The 22124-nt window shown below is 35.8% G+C and overlaps 2 protein-coding genes across 9 annotated transcripts; one reads left to right on the top strand and one right to left on the bottom strand.

Annotated features, from left to right (window-relative positions):
* Positions 1–952: 952 nt before the first annotated feature.
* Positions 953–9635, bottom strand: nacc1b (nucleus accumbens associated 1, BEN and BTB (POZ) domain containing b). 3 transcript variants are annotated; one of them, XM_077203741.1, is made up of 5 exons: positions 9263–9635; positions 4526–5541; positions 3689–3974; positions 3115–3212; positions 953–2552 (listed from the first exon to the last, which is right to left on the bottom strand). In XM_077203741.1, the coding sequence occupies exons 2-5, from the start codon at positions 5514–5516 to the stop codon at positions 2248–2250; spliced, it is 1680 nt and encodes a 559-aa protein (XP_077059856.1). In that variant the 5' UTR covers positions 5517–5541; positions 9263–9635; the 3' UTR covers positions 953–2247. The 3 variants fall into 3 exon arrangements, with proteins under 3 accessions (XP_077059856.1, XP_077059858.1, XP_077059857.1); XM_077203743.1 differs by having other exon boundaries at positions 953–2869; positions 9263–9346; XM_077203742.1 differs by lacking the exon at positions 9263–9635 and adding an exon at positions 8254–8831.
* On the top strand, positions 9353–21922 carry trmt1 (tRNA methyltransferase 1). Of its 6 annotated transcripts, none has more exons than XM_077203740.1 (16): positions 9353–9527; positions 11181–11583; positions 11669–11888; positions 12498–12685; positions 14708–14823; positions 14914–15026; positions 15115–15263; positions 15850–15933; positions 16037–16106; positions 17290–17424; positions 17553–17638; positions 19895–20003; positions 20100–20176; positions 20345–20464; positions 20554–20668; positions 21495–21922. In XM_077203740.1, exons 2-16 carry the CDS (start codon positions 11204–11206, stop codon positions 21570–21572), a joined length of 2040 nt encoding a protein of 679 aa, XP_077059855.1. In that variant the 5' UTR covers positions 9353–9527; positions 11181–11203; the 3' UTR covers positions 21573–21922. The 6 variants fall into 6 exon arrangements, with proteins under 6 accessions (XP_077059855.1, XP_077059853.1, XP_077059852.1 ...); XM_077203738.1 differs by lacking the exon at positions 9353–9527 and adding an exon at positions 10638–10742; XM_077203737.1 differs by lacking the exon at positions 9353–9527 and adding an exon at positions 10646–10683.
* Positions 21923–22124: the final 202 nt, after the last annotated feature.

The following is a 22124-nucleotide window of genomic DNA, read 5'->3' on the forward strand; positions in this document are numbered from 1 at the left end:
CATTCTGTGCCCTCTCTTCCTAGAATTTCTTTCTCTGTCACAGACTAGTTGTGTAAGACTCTCAGGCTCCAAATTCCACTCTTTAAGGCAGTGCTGAACAATCCAGCTCAGATTTCTGTGCAAATATCTCATTCGTATCCTATCGTACTGTGATAAAGACTTGGTGCAGTCTCTTAGGATCGTACCACGTGGCCGAGAGGTAAAATTCTTCTGTGCCCTGGCCCAGTGCTCAAAGAATAAAACAAAAAACGTGCCTTTGTCCTTTTCTTCCATGAAATGTCTTAGTAAATGGGTTTTAAAATGTAATTTAAAGAGATGGCTCACCCAAAATTATGATGATTATATTTTGAGCAATATCCAAGTCAATGGTCACTAAAACCATTTGGAGTGATATCAACATTCTTTAAAATATCTTCTTTTGTATTTCACAGAATAAAGGTGCGGTCAAAAATTTCAGCAAAACTTCACATGCTAAAAAAAAAAAATTAGTAATAGCGTAGAGAAGTATTAAACTCCCAATAGCACTTATTCCTATTGGAATGACATGATTCCACCCACAATATTTTGTTGAACAACGGTAAATGTGACCGCATCTTAAAGAAAATCATACAGGTTTAGAACGATATAATTGGGCGAGTAGATGACAGAATTGTCTTTTTTGAATGAACTATCTTTTTAAAAGTAAAGGTAAAAAATAAAATAAAAATAAATAACAGGGGTAAATGTACTAATATAGTTTTTTTTTTACTTAAATTTTTTTTTATCATAATTTTGGAATGGGATGATCTTGACCAATCAAATCATTACTTAAGCCATAATCAAACATTTAAACAATATAGCCAACCATTACAGGAAATAAGTGTGCTTAAAACACCTGAAGATGCAGGTCATACTTTGGGAATCTAATTTGAACACATACTGGTGCAACTACACTTTTAAATAACATGGTCACTTTCTTTCATCACCGAGCCTGGGGTTACAACAGCTCTTTATTGTGATTACAGACTTCAAGAACCCGCTTTAAGAAACCCGAAACACTTAAAAACTGACGTTTCAAATTCACATAATAAGACTACAAAAGAGCTTCCAATCTCAGAGTGGTCTTTACTGATTTGAAACCACCATAGCTGTGGCACTGATGCCCGTTCAGTGCCAATCTCTAATACTGCACTCGGCTCACTTCATCAGAGCGTTTAGTGCATCTGTCAGAGGCGCTGAGGCGTAGCATGTCAGAATGCGCCATGCGGCAGGATGCACCACACTTGTGGGAGAGGTGCATGAAGCAGTCAGCTGTAAGACAGTCTGCAGCCACCATGCACATCACACAGACGCCATGTACCATCTATACAAAACTACATACAAGACATAATGAGAAATGTAAAAGACCTTAATGATTTTTAAGCTTGTGGGAGTGTTTTGGGATTTTTTTTGACAGTAAAAACTTGTCGATTTGATTAAACCTACCAAAGTAACAATATTAAGCCTTGGTAATATACCAAAATAAAATGATTCAAATAGATTTTGGATTTTGCTAATGCAAAAACATGTGGACAACAATTCACCATTCATTGATTCAAAAGGTGAGAATCTTGCACAGACCCTCTCTATCGACAATGAAAACCACACAGTAGTTCCACACACAGCAAAACAGATTCATCTGCCTCTTACAAATTCATATCACAAATCATGACAAACTGCTTCTCTTGGGATAATTGGCAAGACAAATAGTGGAAAAGTTGGCAAAAAATTACAAATGTTGTTCAAATAAAAATATTTTTAAGAAAAAAAGGTGCCTAAGGGTGTTGGTGCAAGAGGAGGAAATGGGGTCCAAAAAAGCAGATATACAGCTACTAAATATTAACAGATGAATACAATCTTACGTCCAGCAAAATTAACTTTCTGGATTCTCCAAAAAGATACATTCAGAATCATGCCAGTGTTCTCAGACTGGATAGGAGCTTCCAGACACCATTTCCCCTTCAGATCACCCCAAATGTCCTCAAAGGTCCCTCCTCTTCAGGAATGTGTTTCTGCCGTATGGAGAGGAGGGCTCACAATGTACAATCAAAAAAAATTAAAAAATTAAATGGGGAAATAAAAATAACCAGATTTTGAAGTGGGATTCAACAACAGTCTTCATAAAGATACACTTCTCGACTCCATGATGACATCAACGCCCAAGGTGAGACTGAGATACGATGGAGAAGTGGAAGGGAAAGAATAACTGAACCATGGTATTGTTACTCACTAAAAGAGGCTGCTACCATCCCCGCTCACACCTTGGAGGGCATCTGTGGATGAATGGCCTGAATCAGAGGCTGTGCCACCTTCCAGGGATCCTGTTTCAAAAGCATGCTCCACCCCCAAGCCGTCAGACTCCATTTTGGCAGCGTCCGGAAGGAAGTTGGCATAAGCGTCGCTTTCTGCCATCAGAAGCTTCAGTTTCGGAATCCAGCTCTTGCGTACCACGCGCCGTGCGTTAGTGCACATGTCTGCAGCGATCGCGTTCATTTCGCTCTCTTTGAAACTAGGAGCAAAGTTCTGGCAGTAAACTGGAGATAAACAAAAAATAATTTTTTTTTTTACTATCGTTAGTTTTTCATGCACTTTTTACACAAAGATATTTAATGCTTCAAGTCACAAGTAGCAACAGATATTTCCTTCCATATTGTGACGAACATCCTATTATCAGAAAAAAATATATAGTAGGTCAGGACTTAACCATCGGTTATCCATTGATTGAATTTTGAGATTTGGGTGTTGCACTCAAAAATAAATTAGAGCTTTAAGTCATTTGTGGAGGGTTGGGGTTTATGTGAAACTACACGATTGGAGAAGTCCGGCATACATCACCAGTCTGTTGTTTTCACTGGAAGATCGAATTATGACATTTTGAGGCAAAAATATATGAATACACAGATTAATCATTCACAATAACATCTATAAAATGCATTTACAAAATAGATGGGGTGAATTTTCATTTCATGCCAACTTTAAAAATTCAACTGGACTGTTTTAATGTAGATAAAACTGCTGGGGTCATATTAGAAATAGCTAATTTAACCAATAACAAAATATTATACCACAACATATCAGCATCAATACAGCACTTACACTTAACAGCATGGAGAACCCGACTGTCGAGTGGCTTGCGGTTGGGGTCATTTGTGGAGGAGCGGATGCCTGTTCCACAGCTGTTTGCAAGAGTGCTTCTACGGGAAAAACAGAAAAGGACACTTTAAGTAACACACAGAATCTGACCTGTAGATTGCAAGGGCAAATGGGATCAACAAAGTACTGTTCACACAAACTCTTTGTGGACCATTTTCTTCTACAACCTGAAATTGTATTAAAAAAAAAGTCACTTTCTAAATCCCTAAAACAATTGGTTAAATTTTCATTAATAATACATGTTAATATATTATTTACTATTAAAGAGCTGGTTCACTCAAAACTGAAAATGTTGGCATCATTTACTCATCCTCATGTAATTCCAAACTCATATGACCATCAACTTTCATTGATACAAATAGGACATTATGCTAAACATCTCTTTTTTTTTGTGAAAGAAATTCATATGGGTGAGTAAATGACAGAATTTTTATGTTTGGGTGAACAACTCATTTAAACACTAATTTATTTATTCTAGTTTATTTACTGCAGAATACATTAAAATTCCAAAACTCACCGGTCAAAAAAGGCAGCAAGTAGCCGCCTGAGCAGCACTTTGTGGCGTGTGCCCGCACTAACGTGGCAGTTCATCAGCTGAGCACGTGAAATAAAAACACTGGTGCCGGTTACTAGCTCCAGTTTCTCAGCAGGGTCACCTTCTTCATAGAGTTTAGGATGACAGCGGTTTCCAATCTGTGCAATGAGCTCAGTGGGAAGAGAGGCCAGATCTTGCCTCACTCGAACTCCTCTTCCCCTTGATTCAACTGTGAGGTGGTCGGGTAGTGATTCCACTCGTTCATTGGCTGAACCAAGAAACCAAAGAGGAAAAGACGTAAAAAAGAAAAAGAAAACATTACAAGAGCTTACATTGACTACCAAACTGAAGACAAATAAATTAATGGCACTGGTCAAGATGTTGAATATATCTCTCCCCACTGATTTACATTCTCTGTCTTTGTTTAATAAAAAATATCATTAATGTACAAGTAAAATAATACACAAATAAAATGAACTTTTCTCCCCATTTTGTTTAGTTTTTTTCTTTTTTAGTAAACGTTTTCTTGCTTTTCATATGTTGCTTAGATTCTTTTTGGGGGAACCGTGAATGGAAAAAACAGGACAGTTTGCTTAACGGTTTATTGTTTATCTGTAATTTTGAGTTTTCTGAAAACAATAGAATATATAAAAATAAAAAAAACGGTCTACTTTACAATAATCCTATTGATGGAGTCCCTCAGAGCTCGATACTTGGCCCAATTAATTTCCCACAATTACACAGCAGTGTCAGTCAATGAATTTAACTGGTAAGTATTAGCAATCAGACAATGAAATTAAATTCGTCAGCTTTTCTTACCTGTTGCCCCTACATTTAGCATGCTGTACATAGTGTACATATTACAGATCTGTCTGTACTGTTCTTCCGTCGCTTCGTCTGTGATTTCCTCTTCTTCTTCATCATCGTGGTAAGAGTTTGGTGAGTCACTGGTGTACATGCTGGGGGTGCCTGGGCTGGTGCCGTCCGGCGTACTACTGCTGTTGTTGTTATTGTTGTTGCTGTTGCTGTTAGTGGTACCGCTTCCACCCAATAAAGCTGCACTTTGTGGTGGGGCCCCACCCATGCCCCGTGCTGCCTCCTGCGAATAACGGGCTGCTTTTCTCATACCTCCTCCTCCACCTGCCCCTGAACCTCCACCTCCTTCACGGCTACCTCCTTCCCAAAGACGCTTTGCAACTGGAGTGCAAACCACTGAATATGATGATGCTTCTTGTTGGGGCTGATGGGCCTGAGGTTGCTGCTCTGTCTTCACCCTTGACATCAACGGAAGAGGTGTGAGACAAGAAGCAGGTCGAGCCGTTGCCGTGGTGACCGCACCCCCTCCGATGTTGCTACTCCCAGTTTGAGTAACGGGGCTCTGGGGTTCTGATGGCGTTTCTTCAGTGTGAAGACCCTGTGAGTCACAACTTGGAGAGCTGACCTTTAGGAAGAATTCTGTGCCTTTTTCCATTATCTGCTGAATCTGCAGGAATCCTGCTGTGTACATTAAGAGAAACTGATCACCCAAGTTCATGCTAAGTCGACCAGTGTAACAGAAGGAAAGGATCTGCTGGAAGCTCTGAGGCTGAACCGCTGGTGGTAACTCCACTACAGAGCTCTTACTTCCGGAGTTGAACAAATCACGAAAGTAGGAGCTGCTGGCAGCCAGCACTGCCCGGTGGGCTTTAAATGTGTGACCCTTCACCACCACTGACAAATCACAGTACAGACCCTGAAGCCTCTGCTCGTTAAGGCACTCCAGGACATTGTTGCCAAAGTTGGGAATCGCCATCTGCAGCATCTGAGCCATATCGCAAAGCCCAGCACCACAGAGTCTGTGAAAACAGAAAATACTTGGTATTTCATTTTTTACCTCAATTATAAAATGATCATGTAATAATGATGACCAGTAAGTAGGCCTGTACAGAATCCTCATCAACAGCTTCCCAAAAGATATTTAGCCTGTCATTCAAATTTATACACATTCACGCCCCTTGCGTGTACATTTTTTCAAATATTTAGATTATTTAATGTTAACAGTTACTACTAATCATCGTAGTTTAATAAATTTTACCATATCAATTACACAGAATTCCAGACATTTTCTCACCAAATCAGTGAGGTAAATGTGAAAAAGTGTGCCGATTACATACGGTCTTACCAGTGGGATATGATGCCAGGTACAGTTATATTCATAAAATAGCCATAAATGGTTTTAAATTGTTTGTAAGAAAGTTTGAATATCACGCAATTTCATATTGTCTAATTTAAAATCTTGTTCTGTTTTTTAAAGACTCAACAGCGGCAAAAATGTTTAGGCAAGATGACATAATAGGTTATTAAAAAAAGTTATAGAAACATGTTCAAAGGTTGACTCAGTAAGATTTTCTAAATGTTTTTTGAAAGAAGTCTCTTTTGCTCATCAAGTCTGCATTTATTTGATTAAAATATACAGTAAAAACAATAACATTGTGAAATATTATTACAATTTAAAATAACAGTTTTCTATTTTAATATATTTTAAAATGTCACTTATTCCTGTGATGATGGCAAAGCCGAATTTTTGGCAGCATTTACTCCAGTGTCACATGATCTTTCAAAAATCATAATATGCTGATTTGGTGTTCAAGTATCATTTCTTATTATTATCAATGTTGAAAAAGGTTGTCCTGCTTAATATTTTTGTGTGAAATAAACACTTTTTTTTTCCAGGAAGAACTTAAAGTTCAAAAGAAAAAACTCTTGTAACATTAAAGAAGTTTTTACTGTCAATTTTGATCAACCTAAAGCATCCTTGCTAAATAAATAAACCTTACTGACCCCAAACGTTTGAATTATAGTGTAGATAACTTCTTGAAAAAAAAAAATCATAAAAGTTGTCTTGCACACGTGTAATTTAAACTATGTCCCTTAAATACCACCCAATACCTAATAAACCCAATACCACCCTTAACATACAACATAAAGCTTCAAAGATTTTTTGAATCTTGACACACAAAAAACATATACACATAAATATATATGTATATCTCATCTATTCTTATAAAACCATTGAGACACAATGCGACTCTCTGTTCTCACTCCAAGGTCAATGCATGTAGTCCCACAAACAACATCCCATGACTAAGTCTGTAACATAGCAACAGAAAATACATACATTCACCACAGGAAATCAGACACAGAACAGAAGCAATAAATGTTGATACACATTCTTAATATAACTGAAGATTAGAGCTCATGCCTAGGGCCATTCAGAGGTTTTCTGTGGGCCGTAAACAATTTATCCTACGGTCTAGGCCTATTCTTTTTAGGATCATACATATTTTAGAATCTCCTCTAAGCCAAAGGTCAGCATGAACTTAAACAAAATCCTTTTAGGAGCAGAAGATGAGTGCATGGTAAACAAGAAGAGGTTCAGTGAATATTCTTTAACATGATTAGAGCACATGCCTAATGCAATGACACTCTATCCATTCTGTATTATGAAATACAACATGCTTCAGAGGAAGAACTCGTTTTTATTTGAGGTTTCTATTTGATATGAAATCATATCTGTGTACTAAATGACCAACAACTCTTACAAATTAAGTTACTTTTATGTGCATACATTGTTTACTTATGTTCATTCAGTCTGCTCAACACTTTTAAAACTTGTATCTCAAGACTCTGTTAACAACTCTTAACAATCAAAACATTATATTGTTCATCAACACAGCATCTTCTTGAGTAGTAAAACACGACAACTGAAAAGTACCTTACAGTTTGATCAAAAATCCCCCAGTAAGGGTGTACTGAGTAATCTCACACCAACTTATAGCTTTGTGTCTCTGTGCAAAGGTTGATCAGATCGCATATAAAGCAGATCAAAGATTCGTCATGGAGGTCGTGCAAAAGTTACAAACCAAAATTTTGCTGCTAAAAGAAACTTCCATTTACACTCTTTAACTAATATATATATATATATATATATATATATATATATATATATATATATATATATATATATATATATATATATATATACGTGTGTGTGTGTGTGTGTGTATATATATATATATATATATATATATATATATACACACACACACATCTATTTCCATGTTACTGCAGTTATTCTTACTACTGTAAAACTCTGATAGTAGCCACCACTCCACCAAAATAAATAAATAACAGAAAGATTCTTATGCGGTTTACTGATATTATGCAAAATATTATGACGAGTCTATAACTATAGTATTTTGGAAACAGTAGTAGCCATAGTTCATTTTTTGGATTGTGTCATCCTAATTTAAAGGGTTAAAGCTAGTCCTTTAGCTACTAGCAATCACATTAAGAAATTCTCATAAACTTAGTCTAAGACTAAACTAACGTTAGTAGTTCAGATGGTCGATTAATGTCTGTCTGTAGTTCAGGAGAAATGCGGTTTATTCATCCAGACTATTTGTTCTGTTTCACTCGCACAACACTATTTCTCAAAGGAGTAATAATAACAACAGTTTTAATTATAAGCATAAATGTAATAAATTAGCGATAGTTTTTAATCTCACTGTGAGAGTCGGACGCCGGTGTTTCTGTGATGTGTGCGGCCGAGGAAGGGCTGCTTTTCCCGGTGAGAGTGTGTGCCCGCACCGCTGCCCAGTTGGACACGAGCTCCGGGTTGGCACGGGCCCAGGGGGGCTAAAAATACAAGAAACAATGCCCCAATTTCCTGGTTTCCTTACTTGATGCTGCGACCAAAGAGCTCAAATCTGCTCAGCCCTCAAAAATACTGTCACCAAAATAGTATGATAGATGAATTATTGAGAAGCCCACATCCGTTTCTCGCCCCCTCGGTGCCAGTGCAGTGCAATGCTATGCAATGTCGGGCTGAATTACAGTCCTGTGCACACCAGAATAGCAATGCCCAAGACGCTTTCATTCGACCAACAGCATCCACATGCATTCATTTTTATTATTAGCATTACTTGCAATTTGGCTTTCTTAAGAAGTAGGCTTGTCCTAATTGTATGCACGCATCTGAATCATTGGATTTCACACAAAATATTCTGTGGTTAAATTCTACTCCATTTTGGAGGAAAGGGAAGGGGGCTCGGCTTCATCTTTTCCCGACATCAACAGGTCATCCCGGGACAAATGCAGCAACTGGGGGGCGAGTCAAGACACTATTAACCACTTGAAGTCTGAAAGCGATGCACATAATGCCCTCAATCATCCACTATAAATCCTCAAATCGTCCAGAAACATGCGCTAACATTGCAAGCGATGTTGTGTGGGCTAAAAAAGTTGGGAAATATAAATGGATGTATTGATGCCCCATAAATCAAGCTCTCGGCAGCAAGTCATTGAAGTGGTTAAAGTTTTGCACGCCCATCCCCCATCCAAAGCAATCGCACACCTTCACAAAACAATACCCCTATCCAAAAATCCCCTCGACATTTTCTGTTACCCCGTGCCACAACAATAACTAATGCGACCCCTTGTTCAACCCACGTGATTGCCCCTTGACCCCACTCAAAGTGGCATGACCCTCTCTCGTGCATGCATTAAAATACTCACCCCCTTGATTGCAATCTGCTGAAAAGTGGTTCAGTGGTGGAGGAGTCAAGACTCTATCTCTCTACGTGCAGCCATTCATCGTGAATGCACAGGCAAGACACCCGAGCGCAGAATAATCGAGGGGTGCATCAATTTGTCACCCCGGTTAGAGCACAGAGTTACCGATCAATCATGCACAGACCAACAAAAATAACGCTATCATGCAACCGTGCCGCGCGCTCTCCGCTGGATCAGAAAGCGAGCCGTGTGGAGCGTCTAGACTCAGGTGAAGCCCTTGGGTCTGGGGTCTGGGTGCTACGCGCTCTGCATGCCAACGGAGCTCTGCATGGCGCACTGGAGAAGAGCTTGTACTAAACGCCTCCCAAATATGTCCATCACGTCGCTCTAATGGGGTCACATTATATGGCGTATAGACAATTAGTGTTTATAGAGCGTGACTGGATTAGATTATTAGTTCGAATGTGACATTTGCACAGAAGGAGCAACTGTAAGTGGCATATCAATATCAAGAATTTTTAATGCTGCACAGAGAAGGCATACTTTACGCAGGAAATGTATTTATGGAATTTACGTTTAATATAAAACTATGAATCTAGAAATTTGAACTATAAAATAGCTAAATACGTACTGTCATGACAACTGCAAATTTTAAAGGGTTTTACGTTTTAAAATGAATATTGTCCGATAATTTACTCACCCTCAAGCCATTCTAAGTAAATATGACTTTCTTCTTTCAGCGGAACACAGTTATATTAAAAATTATCCTGGCTAAAAACTTCTGGAGTGCAAATTTATTGTGTTCTACCACCCCCAATAAAAAAAAAACCTTTGACATTTTAATTTTTTTTATATATATATTAAACTTCACATCAATATACACCATATGCATAACAACACTATTGGTAATAACAATGGTAATTCATTGAAAAATAATGGAGCAGATAAAATACCCAGTACAATTAGAGAAATTAGTCTGTTTATCAAACAGTAGGCTACAGAACACTTTTTTTTTCTTAATTGTGAATTTACTGCTCATTTACTGGCATTCAGTTTTAAAGATTTTTTGCATGCAACATTGCCAAAGCATAGACAAGCACAGACTAAAAATGTGTCATTAATGTCAATAAAGAAACAATATAATATAAAATACAATATTATATTCTGACCCTGTTAGTTACTGGCATGCTCTAATTCTCTAATGTGTAGGCTATATATAAAAGGTAGTATATTATATTTAAAAATCATTATGAAAAAAACCTAAATGTGTTGAAACTAGTTCCTAAATGACACTGCTTCGTCCTCGGTGTCCTTATTTTACAGTGTAATGTAGCACTTTCTATAGGTTTCTGTGCGCGTGCGCAGTGCCTGGCGTCTCAGTCAGGCGTTTAGTACTACAAGGCTTCCGTAGTTCACATACAGTGGTGAGCTGCACGTGAATTCTCCCTGAAACACACGAGCTAACAGTTGACAAGTGAAAATGGTAGTGTACATTTAGCGATGTGTTTTATTTTTGTTCGTGTCTGATTTGCTATGACATTACTAAAGTATTTTTTGGAAGGATAATTAGTGGTTAGTAGGAAGGCAAGAGGATAAACTGTAGTGCTAACTTGGCTAGTTACATTATGAATGTGAGGATGCCCAGGTTTAGAAACATTTGTCTAGTCCATATATAATTTAATAGGTTGAAATTGTATGTGAGTTGTATATGTATATAAAATGGTTTTAAAATATTTGACTGAAAAAAGGGTAAACTTATGGAAATCCATCAGTCAAAAGGTGTGGGAAGTTGGGAGCTGTTGTGTGTGTGTATATATAATTATTTGTTTTATTATTTATTTATTTATTTAAATTAAGTTGACATAGCATGTGGGAGTTTGTAAGCACTTATTATTAACTAAAATCAATTTTGTGTTGACAGGTCACAAGGTTTTTCTTTGGTAGATGTTAGCAAGGACTACACTTCAGCTATCCTATAGGTGTCTTGGTTTGTCATTAGCATTTCCTAAGAAGAGAGGATCCTTCCTTCAGATCCTCCCAACAAGGCACAGTTTTGTCCTGAAAATTTTTAAAACAATGGACAGCAAGAAAGAACCTGAAGAATCCCAAGACACCATCAGTTCATGTGCAGACAGTACTACCACAGCAGTACCAAAGGAAGACACCAATCCCTCCAGCTCTACAGAGAGAAATCAGACCTCATCTACAGAACCTGGGCTTTTGCCTGGGGAGACAGTTGTCAGGGAAGGAAAGGCTGCCATTTTATTCCCAAGTGCTAATGAGGTGTTCTACAACCCTGTGCAGGAGTTCAACCGAGATTTAACGTGAGTATGCCATCCAGTGTGACATCTCTTGATGTTTTGTTTTCTAACCTCGCCTTTAAACTTACCATATACCTTCTTTAATCAGGTGTGCGGTGATCACAGAGTTTGCCAGGGATCAGCTGGCTCAAAGGGGCGTCCGGATCCTGGTCCCGGGGGAGAAAGACAGAGTCGTGGTCCAACTCTCAGAGGAGAAGAATGGAACGGTGGATCAGGAAGCATCAGAACTGCCTGAAAATGAGCAGCTAAAGGAAGAGGAGGCTGATGAGAAGGAATACATCACTACTTCTGTAGGGGAAAGATGTGAGGTCTGTGTGTGCTACAGTGAAATTTGGGTATTATTTAAATACTATTATAGTATTTATTAATATTTTGAGTTAGCTTTTGTCTTCTTTTTAATTTTACTTAAAGATTTTGTTATTTTCAAATGGGATTTTTACATTTTTATTAGGTTTTTGTTTTATTTCTATTTCTATTTCTTTTTAGTACAGTTTTAGTAATTGTATTACTTTAACTTAAACTCATTTAATTTCGGTTAGATGCCAAGGCAACATTTTTAATTTTATTGGGAAGGTTTTCATCTAATATTTGTATTTCGTTTTATTTCAGCTTTATTTTAATTGATGAAAGGATTTTTAATAATTTTAGTTTTAGTTAACAATAACAACACTTATTTAAATTAAATTATTTTGCTACAAGTAATGATTCAAATTCATGTAAAATGTGTTTTAGAATATAAAAAAAATGTAGAAGTAAGATTTTTTTACATGACTGGTGTTTGCACTCTGTCTTGTTTTTTTCAGTATTTTCCTTATGACTCGCTTGCTGTTGCTTTTTCCTCATTTGTGAATCACTTTGGCTTAAAGTGTCTGCCAATAAGTAAATGTACCGTGATTTATCTCTCTTTTTTGCTCTAGCAAGGTCTGTGTGTGCTGGAGGGTCTGGCAGCGTCAGGCCTGCGTTCAGTACGTTTTGCTCTGGAGGTTCCTGGGCTGAAGAGCATCACTGCTAATGATTACTCTGATAAAGCTGCAGCCCTGATCGCCCGCAATGCACAACACAACAACGTGTCTCACATCCTGCAAGCCAGCCAAAGAGATGCCAGGTCCTTTTTATATATTCAAGTATTTGCTTATACACTCACAAACTATTGACACTATTGTCTATTGACAGCTGAAGTTTGTTTTGGCTTAGTCTGTTAAGTGTAATTGTAGTGTTATTTAAATACTGTTGTAGTATTTATCAATATTTCGAATTAACTTATTTTTTTAGTTTCAGTTTTAGACGCATTTCTTTTGTACAAGTTTATATATATATATATATATATATATATATATATATATTTACATTTATTTATATTTCTCTTTAATTTTAGCACTTATTTAAAGTTTAAGTTTTATTTTAGTATTATTTAAATGCCATTAAAGTATTTATTAATATTTTGAATTAGCTTTTATTTTTATATATCATTTTTTTAAATGTTACTTTAAATTTTAGCAAGTACATTTTAGTAGTACATTTTATATGTTTTTTAACACTTTACAATAAGGTTTCATTTATTGACTTTAGTTAATGCAGTTATTAACATAAACTAAAAATGAACATAAACTAAAAATGAACAATATATTCTTCCAGCATTTACTAACTTTTGTTAATGTTAGGTCATGGTGCTTTAACTAAAGTTTATGGATCCAACTTTTTTTATTTTAAAGTTATTAGTATTTGTTGAAATTAACATTATCTAAGATTAATAAATGCTGTAGAAATTTTGTTCATTGTTAGTTCATGCACCCCTTAACTGTCACCCCCCCTTTTTTCGCATAGACATAAAAATCATTATCCAAACTTAAATGGTTGTAATTCAAGAATGCTTTGGAATATTGACTTATGGTTGGTCTTGTTTTTTTCCAGACATTTTCCAGATTATTGTAGAAGTGTAGAAAAGTGTAGAAGTGTATTGTAGAAATTATTAAAAATGAAACAGAAAAAAAGTTCTATAAGTTTAAGTTTATGAAATTATTTAATGTAAAATATAATTATTAATATTTTATATAAAATATATATATATTATAAAACATATTTTACTCTAAAACTGCAAGAAAATTAAAGCCAAAAATCTGAACAAGTTGTGTTCCAAATTTTAGGTTGATATCTCAAAAAATGAGTTTACAGTAAGATTTTATTCAGGCGCAGTACCCAACTTTTTCACTAGGTGAACACCAGACTCCATTACTGTTACCATAAATGTTTTGAGTGATCTGAACCATGTATTTCCATAATTTTCATACAATTTATGAAGTAGACATCCTATTCAGAAGTAGTATGGGTGGTTTGGCAGTATTTTATTTGAATTCAACCTCTAATAAATGCATAAAAAAAACCACATATGTGCGTTATAGCTCGCAGCCGCATCACAAATCGAGAATCCATAATATTTTTCTTTATATTTAAAACGTTTTCAGACCTTTTTTTCTCATAAAATGGAATTGGTGTTATCTTTTGAACTCTTGGCATGAAAACAAACTGAGGTTTCTACCAATCTTTCATAATTTTTCATGTTTATTGCTATTTCAGAATAAAGGCCTAAATACTCCTAATGAATATGAAATATTCTTGTTGCAAATTGATAAATTACTGCTCCTCTGTAATTTATTTTAGAAAACAGTCACCAAATATGAAAACTAGAGATTTTAAGCTTTCAAATGATATATAGTTTGTCAATATTACTTTAGGTTTTTACTAAGATATTATTGTTTTAAATATATAGTGGCAAACGTCCCACCTGTGGGACGGTGACACTTAAGGCAAATAAAACCTTATTGTAAAGTGTGACCATTTTTTAAAAATGTATTTCTATATAACTTGTAATACATTTTATTTTTATTTTGATATTTTAGCATTTCAACAAACTTTTTTTAAATTTAATATATAACATAATAATATTTAATGTAATATATATATATACACATATATATATATATATATATATATATATATACATATATATAAATGTTTTTTTAAATTGCAGCTTTATTTCACTAACCAGATTTTATTTTTCTATAGTTTTAGTTAACAATAACCCAGATTCTGTTTTGTCCTAAATCCTGGTATAACACCATCTTTCCAGTATGGTGATGTATGAGGCAAGAGGAAGGAAGGAACGCTATGATGTCATTGATCTTGACCCCTACGGTAGCCCATCAACGTTTCTGGACGCGGCTGTGCAGGCTGTGAGTGAGGGAGGTGAGTCAGTCGCTGTAGCTTTTCTCTCACATGCACATTTTGAATTTATCAAGCACATACACATGAGTAATCTCGCTCTCTTGTTGTCAGGGTTGCTTTGCGTCACGTGTACGGACATGGCTGTAATGGCTGGAAACAGCGGGGAGACCTGCTACAGCAAGTATGGCTCTATGTCCATCAAGTCCAAATACTGTCATGAGATGGTAAGAGGGGCTCACTGGCATTGTGATGAATGGATGGAATGATGGAATCATAGCTATGTCTTTCTCACGCTCTTTCTTTTTATTCTAGGCCCTGCGTATAATCCTGCACAGTTTAGATCAGAGAGCAGCCGTGCATCAGCGCTACATTGAACCTCTCTTGAGCGTGAGCGTGGATTTCTACATCCGTGTGTTCGTCAGAGTCAAAACCGGCCAGGCTGTAGTCAAAAACTCTGCAAGGTAACATACATGGTTTACTCTGACTATCTATATATAGAGAAAATAGCTGAGTAATAATAATCATACATGAAACTACCGTTCAAAAGTTTGGGGTCAATTTTAAACAAGTTAATACTTTTATTCAGCAAGGATGCATTAAATTGATCAAAAGTGACAGTACTAACGACATTTATAGGTTTGCAGAAGATTTCTATTTCAAATAAAGGCTGTTCTTTTGAACTTTCTATTCATCAGAGAATCCTGCAAACAAAATATATTTTATGGTTTCCACATAAATATGAAGCAGCACAACTGTTTTTAACATTGATAATAAATTGTTCTTGACTGGAGTAATTGCTGCTTAAAATTCAACTTTGCCATCACATGAATTACAATTTAAAATATATTCAAATAGAAAATGTGTAAATTGTAATAATATTTGATAATAGAAATGTTTTTTTTTTTACTGTATTTTTGATTGAATTAATGCAGCCCTAGGAAACATATTGTGACTTTCAAAAACATTCAAACATTGTGCGTGTGTGTGTGCGTGTGTGTGTCTGTGTGTGTGTCTGTGTGTGTGTGTGTGTGTGTGTGTGTTTTGCAGTAAGCAGGCGCTGCTGTATAACTGTGTCGGCTGTGGTGCGTTCCATCTGCAAAGGATGGGGAAAAGGATAAGCCAAGGCAAACAGTGAGTATTTCTACCTCCAGGATTGATCTTTTATCTCCCGTTTCACATTTTTGTCAATGCTCTTGTACTGGAAGTATCATTGTGTATATTTATGTTTTTACAGTATGAAGTATTCAGCAGCCACTGGACCCCCTGTAGGGCCTAACTGTGAACACTGTGGGCAGAGACACCAGGTCTGAACCATCAATATCTCCTCTTATGTTTATTACAAAAAATAAAATATCCCATTGATATGTTGTTAATTAGTGTGTACTTATACATCCTGCATCCCTACTTATAAACCATGTTGGTTATCTGCCGATATTAGAGACTTTTTAATATACCAGTATCAGTAGATATTGGATGTATATCAGCAAATATTAGATATTTAATCGTCCATTTAATTTCCTATGTAATTTCCTTTACTGTCTTTGTTTAATATGTCTTAAACACAAATATTTTAATAACGCTGTTATGTGTCATCTTTATAAAATTAAAATGAACTAATATTAATTTCCATTAATATGAATCAAAATTAACATACATTTTTCATACTGTACATCAGGGATTCCCCCCAAAAAATGTATCCGCTGTAACACTTTGACCTAAAACATTTACTTGAAGTACCACCTCAGATTTTAAGTTTCATGTTTCAATGAAGCGTTTAAGCAAATGCACTCTTTATGTAGGTGCAAGTTAGGGGGGAAATATAACTGCACACTCACTATTTTATTTGTACCAATGTTTTGGCAATCAGTCTTTATCAAGGTGATGAAGGCTTGTTGCTGAAACATTGTAAAAAATAAACTTATAATAAAATTTTATAAATTGTTATAATAAACAGTTATATTTTTCAATAATTTAATGACACATTTGCATGGTGAAGGTTCTCTGAGGTTGGTTGATTCTCACATGACAAGCAGGTAAACAAATAAAATATTTTGTCTTTTTAGTAAGTGTTTTATTTGGATTGTTTTTATTTCAAAAGTATTTATTTATTTATTTTTATTAGTTTTAATTTAGTAATTAGTTTTTATGATTTCATTAATTTGTTAATGAACCCCCTGCAGTTCCCTCACAAAGCCAGTTTGGGAAATACTGCTGTAAATTATAATGTTGTAGTGTTTAAAATGATTGGTTTTAGTTTTTATTCTCTCTTTTATATATTTAGACAAGATAGTATATAATTTTAATATCAGCCATTTATCAGTTATCTTTCATAACATAAAAAAAAATTATCAACTTGTCGTATTGGCCAGAATTGTGATATCGGTGCATCAATGTATAAAACCAACTGACATGCTATAGTATATTTCAACCATGAATTTGTAGTTCTTCCTTGTTTTGATTTCTTTGTTCCTCTCTCTGTGTTTGTAGTTGGGTGGCCCGATCTGGGCGGAGCCTCTTCATGACATTACATTTGTTCAGAAGATTCTGAGTGCTGTTTCAGGGAACCCCACTCGCTTCAGAACTTCCAAGCGGATCGAAGGGGTGCTTAGCATGGTGACTGAGGTCAGTCATTATTAAACTTAGTATTAATAATCATCAACATAATTATAACATCTTTAACGTCTCCAGGCAATAACAGATTTGGTTCACTGAATAGAGAATGAGTGCTGAGAGAAAGATGTGTGTTTCAGGAGCTGCAGGATGTTCCTCTGTACTATGCTTTAGATCATCTGAGCAGCACAGTTCACTGCAACACTCCGCCCATGCTGCAATTCAGGTAAACTCGATGCAACATTTTCAACCTGCGTATTATATACTACTGTTAAAATGTTTAAATATTGACTTCTATTCTGCAAATACGCATTTAATTGATCAAAAGTTACGGTAATAACTTTTATAATGTTACAAAAGATGTCTATTTCGAATAAATCCTGTTCTTTAAAGAATCCTGAAAAAAGTATCACAATTAGAATTATTTCTGTAGGATCATGTGACACTGAACCCTGTAGTAATGATGCTGAAAATTCATCCATCCCAGGAATAAATTGGACAACTGTTATTTTCAGTAATAATAATAATTCACAATATTACTGTTTTTACTCATTTATATATATATATATACTTTACTGCACTGTAACAGATATGTAGACAGGGCTTGACATTACCCGCCAAACGGGGGTGGATTTCAGCAGTGGTGTGTAACTCAGTCACTCCTACAAGCCACTTTGGTTCAGTTGTCATTTTCAATTGTAGTCTTTTGAAACGGCATCTGAATTAAAAAACTAAGTGCAATGTAGTTTTGTCAAAAATATAGATTTTTCCATACATATCAATAGTGAAATATCTGAAACGCTTCCAATACTCATTTTCCGTAGATACACGATACCAGCTGCACTTTCTCACTCTCTTATCTCTACGACAGCAATTTGACACAAACCCGCCTCCCCTCACTCGCTCGTTTCAATTTCCTGCCCGCAGATTTTGTTCTCACAGACCCCCAAAGTGTGGCACATAAAGTCAAGTCACCTTAATTTATATAGCGCTTTTTACAGTACAGATTGTTTCATAGCAGCTTTACAGAGATGACAGGAAAATAATGCAACAAAGTTTGTTTCCAGAAGAAAATATCTTCACAGTTCAGTGATGTTTCATTTTTGTTGTAAAAAAGTTATTAATTTAGTTAATTTATATATAGCTGCTCTGGAGAAAACCGTGATGTCATCTTCCAGCTCAGTTCAGTTCTCACATAATGGTGTCAATGCAGGCAGATCAATAATATTGTTGAATACTAAATTAAATGTTAAATTTAAATTCCCCAACTAAGCAAGCCAGAAGCCAATGCAACCCTCCACGCACACCTATTATTATTATATAATTGTTTTTATTTATATATATAATTATTTTATATTCCACCAAATAAGCTTATCTTTGTAAAATGGCACAGCTTTTTAAATATCTAAATGTACACTCTTAAAATCAATCAATCAAGGATTATATTATAATCAAGCATTATTTAATGATAGAACTAGTACTAAAACTTGATAATCACGCATGCATATTTGTCATTTTAACTGAACTTAGAACAGGTGGTGGTGCTTAAGATAATGTTGGTCATTCAGTGTTTCTGTAAAAAAATAGATAATAGTAATTCATAATAGTCATCATCAAAGATTCATAATCAGGATAATAATACTACTACTAATTCGATTTTGCATGGTATGTAAGACTCTCGCTCCCTCTCACTTTGCGTGAGTGAGAGAAACGCGATGGCGAGGGTGCGCCTTCACACTAGAGTTTACGTCAAGAGTACGTCAAATACAGGTACAGTTTGAATTTGAAATACTAGTACAGATCACTTGATGGAGAGCGAAACTCTCAAGCTCTCAATCAGAATGTTCAGCGAGTGAAAATATATCTATGTTAAACTTATACTTGGCATCTAACACACACACTGGTGAGTAAAATCTAAGAATTTATTAACCAATGGCTAATGATAGACATTATTTAGTCGCCCAGAGTGAAATTTACTTACATGTGCGAGTGATTTACTCGCATTGTAGAGGGTTGCAATGGGAACAGTAGAAACAGTAGGGTTGGAAAGGTGAAAAAAGGCGATAAAGCCGACTCTCAGTACTAAATTGAGTTCTTTTTCACTGGTTATTTGCTCTTAAACGGTCAAATACACACAAAATAATGTCACAATGCTGCTCTTGTTGAGTATTCACGTAAACACAGTCAGTTATGTTTTAAGTGAACGTAAGCAGTTGAGAAGGAAACCCCATGTGTAACTGTGTAATGGATCCGTGCGTCAGGTCTTAAAGTGACAGCAGCCTAATATACCTGCTGCCATGAGGCAATATTAAAAATATCTGACAGTTTTCCCCCATGGTATTGATGTCAAAATTGTGGCCAGTGAAAATGCTGAGTGGCTTGTAACTTTGGAGAACCAATAGCCATAGTGGCTGGTGAGCAAAAAAGTGTCAAGCCATGTATGTAGATAGCAGCGTGTCCTCACTTTCTATCTATTGTGTAGGTCAGCTCTCCTGTACGCTGGGTACAGAGTATCTTTTTCTCATGCCTGTAAGAATGCTGTGAAGACCGACGCTCCCGCTGGGGTGTTATGGGATATCATGCGCTGCTGGGTGAGTGATCCCCATTCACAAATAAGATCCTCCCCAAAAGTTCTTAAGACAATACCTTGTTTTCTAATGTAGTTTCTCTGTTTGCTTATCCCTCAGGAAAAGACAAACCCTGTGAAGAGAGAGCGGTTATCAGAAACCAGTCCTGCCCACCGCATTCTCTCCACAGAGCCAACGTAAGGATTAAACGCCTTACATTTATTCATCTAGTGGCTATTTTATATTAAAATCCCTGTCATATCGGTTGCTGTGCCTTTTAGTTTAGTTTAATTGCAGTTTAATTTAGTTTTAGCTTAATAAAAATACAACTTTATTACCCTTAATCTTCGTATTCACTCATTTAGTCTTCAGGCCTGCTTTGAAATCAGAGAGGACGCAAACCCTCAGTCACGGAAACGTCACCTCACCCGTTTCCAGGAGAACCCACAGGCCAACTGGGGACCCAAAGCACGTGCCAGGGCTGGGTTGGTCATACTACTACTGTTCTTTAGTCAAATATGGCAAAATCTGTGTCATCATAAAAGTTTCATCTCTTTTTCCCTCTTGTATTTAGTGGAGGAATCTCATCTGAGCTGGAGGACAAAAGAAAACACTTTCAGGGTAAAAGAAAGAAACCGATCACAGACTCTTCTCAACTCAAGAGCCTCCCATGTAAAAAGTTTCGAAAGGTACATTCACTTGAATTCAGTATTATATGATAGGGATTTCAGAGACATTCAAACGTGTTGCTTTATTAGCTATCGTTACCAAATTGGTCAGTGCTTTAGATTTTCACTTTAGAAGTGAATTATTTTCTTTATAATTTTCAAAGGTAAAGAGGACCTATTATGTTTTTTTACATTTTCAACTTTCTTTAGTGCATAACCTTGCTGTTTGAGCATGAAAAAGATCTGCAAAGTTACAAAGTCCGTTCCAAAGGGAGTTATTCAGTAAGCACTGTTTCTGAACTCCCTGAAACATCTCGATTGCAGTTTTAAATTTTCTTCTTGGAACGTACATGTCACAATATTCCTCATTTAAATAATTCCCACCCAAAGCATAAGCAAAAAAAGCAGGCGAGGCCTGGTTGAGTTCCGTTAGTTTTGTGTTTTAAGCGCTACTTTAAGCATTTATGGTAAAGGATGTGACATTTCCGAAACGCGCCTAAAGCAGTTGACCAGTCACAAAAAACACTAATCCACAGCTGACCAATCAGAGCACATTGTGGTTTTCTGAAGGAGGAGCTGCAACAATGTAAAAAAGTTAATTTTTTTTAAACATTCTAGTAGACCCCAAAAACAAAATCAAGACATTGTAATGTAAAAGGGCCTATTTAAGTCAAAGAATTATCCAACTCTTATTCCAGGATGTGTGATAAATGATTTAACGTATACGTTTTGTTTTTTTAAGATTTAGTTGTCAGTTAAAAAATAAACCACTTGTATAACCAAGAATTCATACATATTAAATCACAGCAGCTCTCTTTACCTAAAAATACTATTCTTTCTTTTTTAGGGAACATGTACACATGGAGACAAATGCTGCTATTCACATGAGCTTGAGCAAGAAACCAACGAGGACAAGATGGACTAATTGGTTTTCTCACTACGGGATGTACATCACACAGCTGTGACAACTAGTTAAAGACTGAGACTTTATGACTTATACATTTATTTTCTTTTAGCTGTCTGAATGTCTGCACTTCTGTTCACAAGGTCTGTACCGATTTGGACCTAAAGCTTGTTTTATGTTAATTGGATTTGTGCAAGGCAAGTTTAATTTACCTGGTAGCCCACAAATAAGGGAATAAGTGGGACACATTTTATTATTGGAAATATTTTATTTTCACCTGGCAAATAAATATTAAGTGAATGTGTGTTTTTGTAATGTATTCAGCATGAGCAGTACGCATCATGTATCAATTAAAAACATTTTTACTTTTATTTCTGGTCATTACATTTATGCCACAGTTCATTCATTAAAAATGTAATTTTTGTATTTAAGGCGCAGTAGAAAAATACAATCAAAATTATTGCACAAATGAATTTGTTGCTAACCAAAACAGCTAATGCAGAAGAAACTTGAATTTAAAACTTCAATACTTAAAGTTATTAATGATCATATACATCTTTATGAACATATGGC

This window comes from Siphateles boraxobius, unplaced genomic scaffold, assembly GCF_051911475.1.
Source record: "Siphateles boraxobius isolate OS27281-9 unplaced genomic scaffold, OSU_SipBor_1 5, whole genome shotgun sequence".
NCBI classification, from domain to species: Eukaryota; Metazoa; Chordata; class Actinopteri; order Cypriniformes; family Leuciscidae; genus Siphateles; species Siphateles boraxobius.

Coding starts and splice junctions, on each gene's coding strand:
- nacc1b (XM_077203741.1), bottom strand. CDS start 5,516: ATGGCTCAGATGCTGCAGATGGCGATTCCCAACTTTGGCAACAATGTC. Junction 3,213..3,688: donor CTTGCTGCCTTTTTTGACCG/GTGAGTTTTGGA, acceptor TTTTTCCCGTAG/AAGCACTCTTGCAAACAGCT. Junction 2,553..3,114: donor GGTTCTCCATGCTGTTAAGT/GTAAGTGCTGTA, acceptor GTTTATCTCCAG/TTTACTGCCAGAACTTTGCT.
- trmt1 (XM_077203740.1), top strand. CDS start 11,204: ATGTTAGCAAGGACTACACTTCAGCTATCCTATAGGTGTCTTGGTTTG. Junction 15,934..16,036: donor AGGATAAGCCAAGGCAAACA/GTGAGTATTTCT, acceptor ATGTTTTTACAG/TATGAAGTATTCAGCAGCCA. Junction 17,639..19,894: donor CCGCCCATGCTGCAATTCAG/GTAAACTCGATG, acceptor TCTATTGTGTAG/GTCAGCTCTCCTGTACGCTG.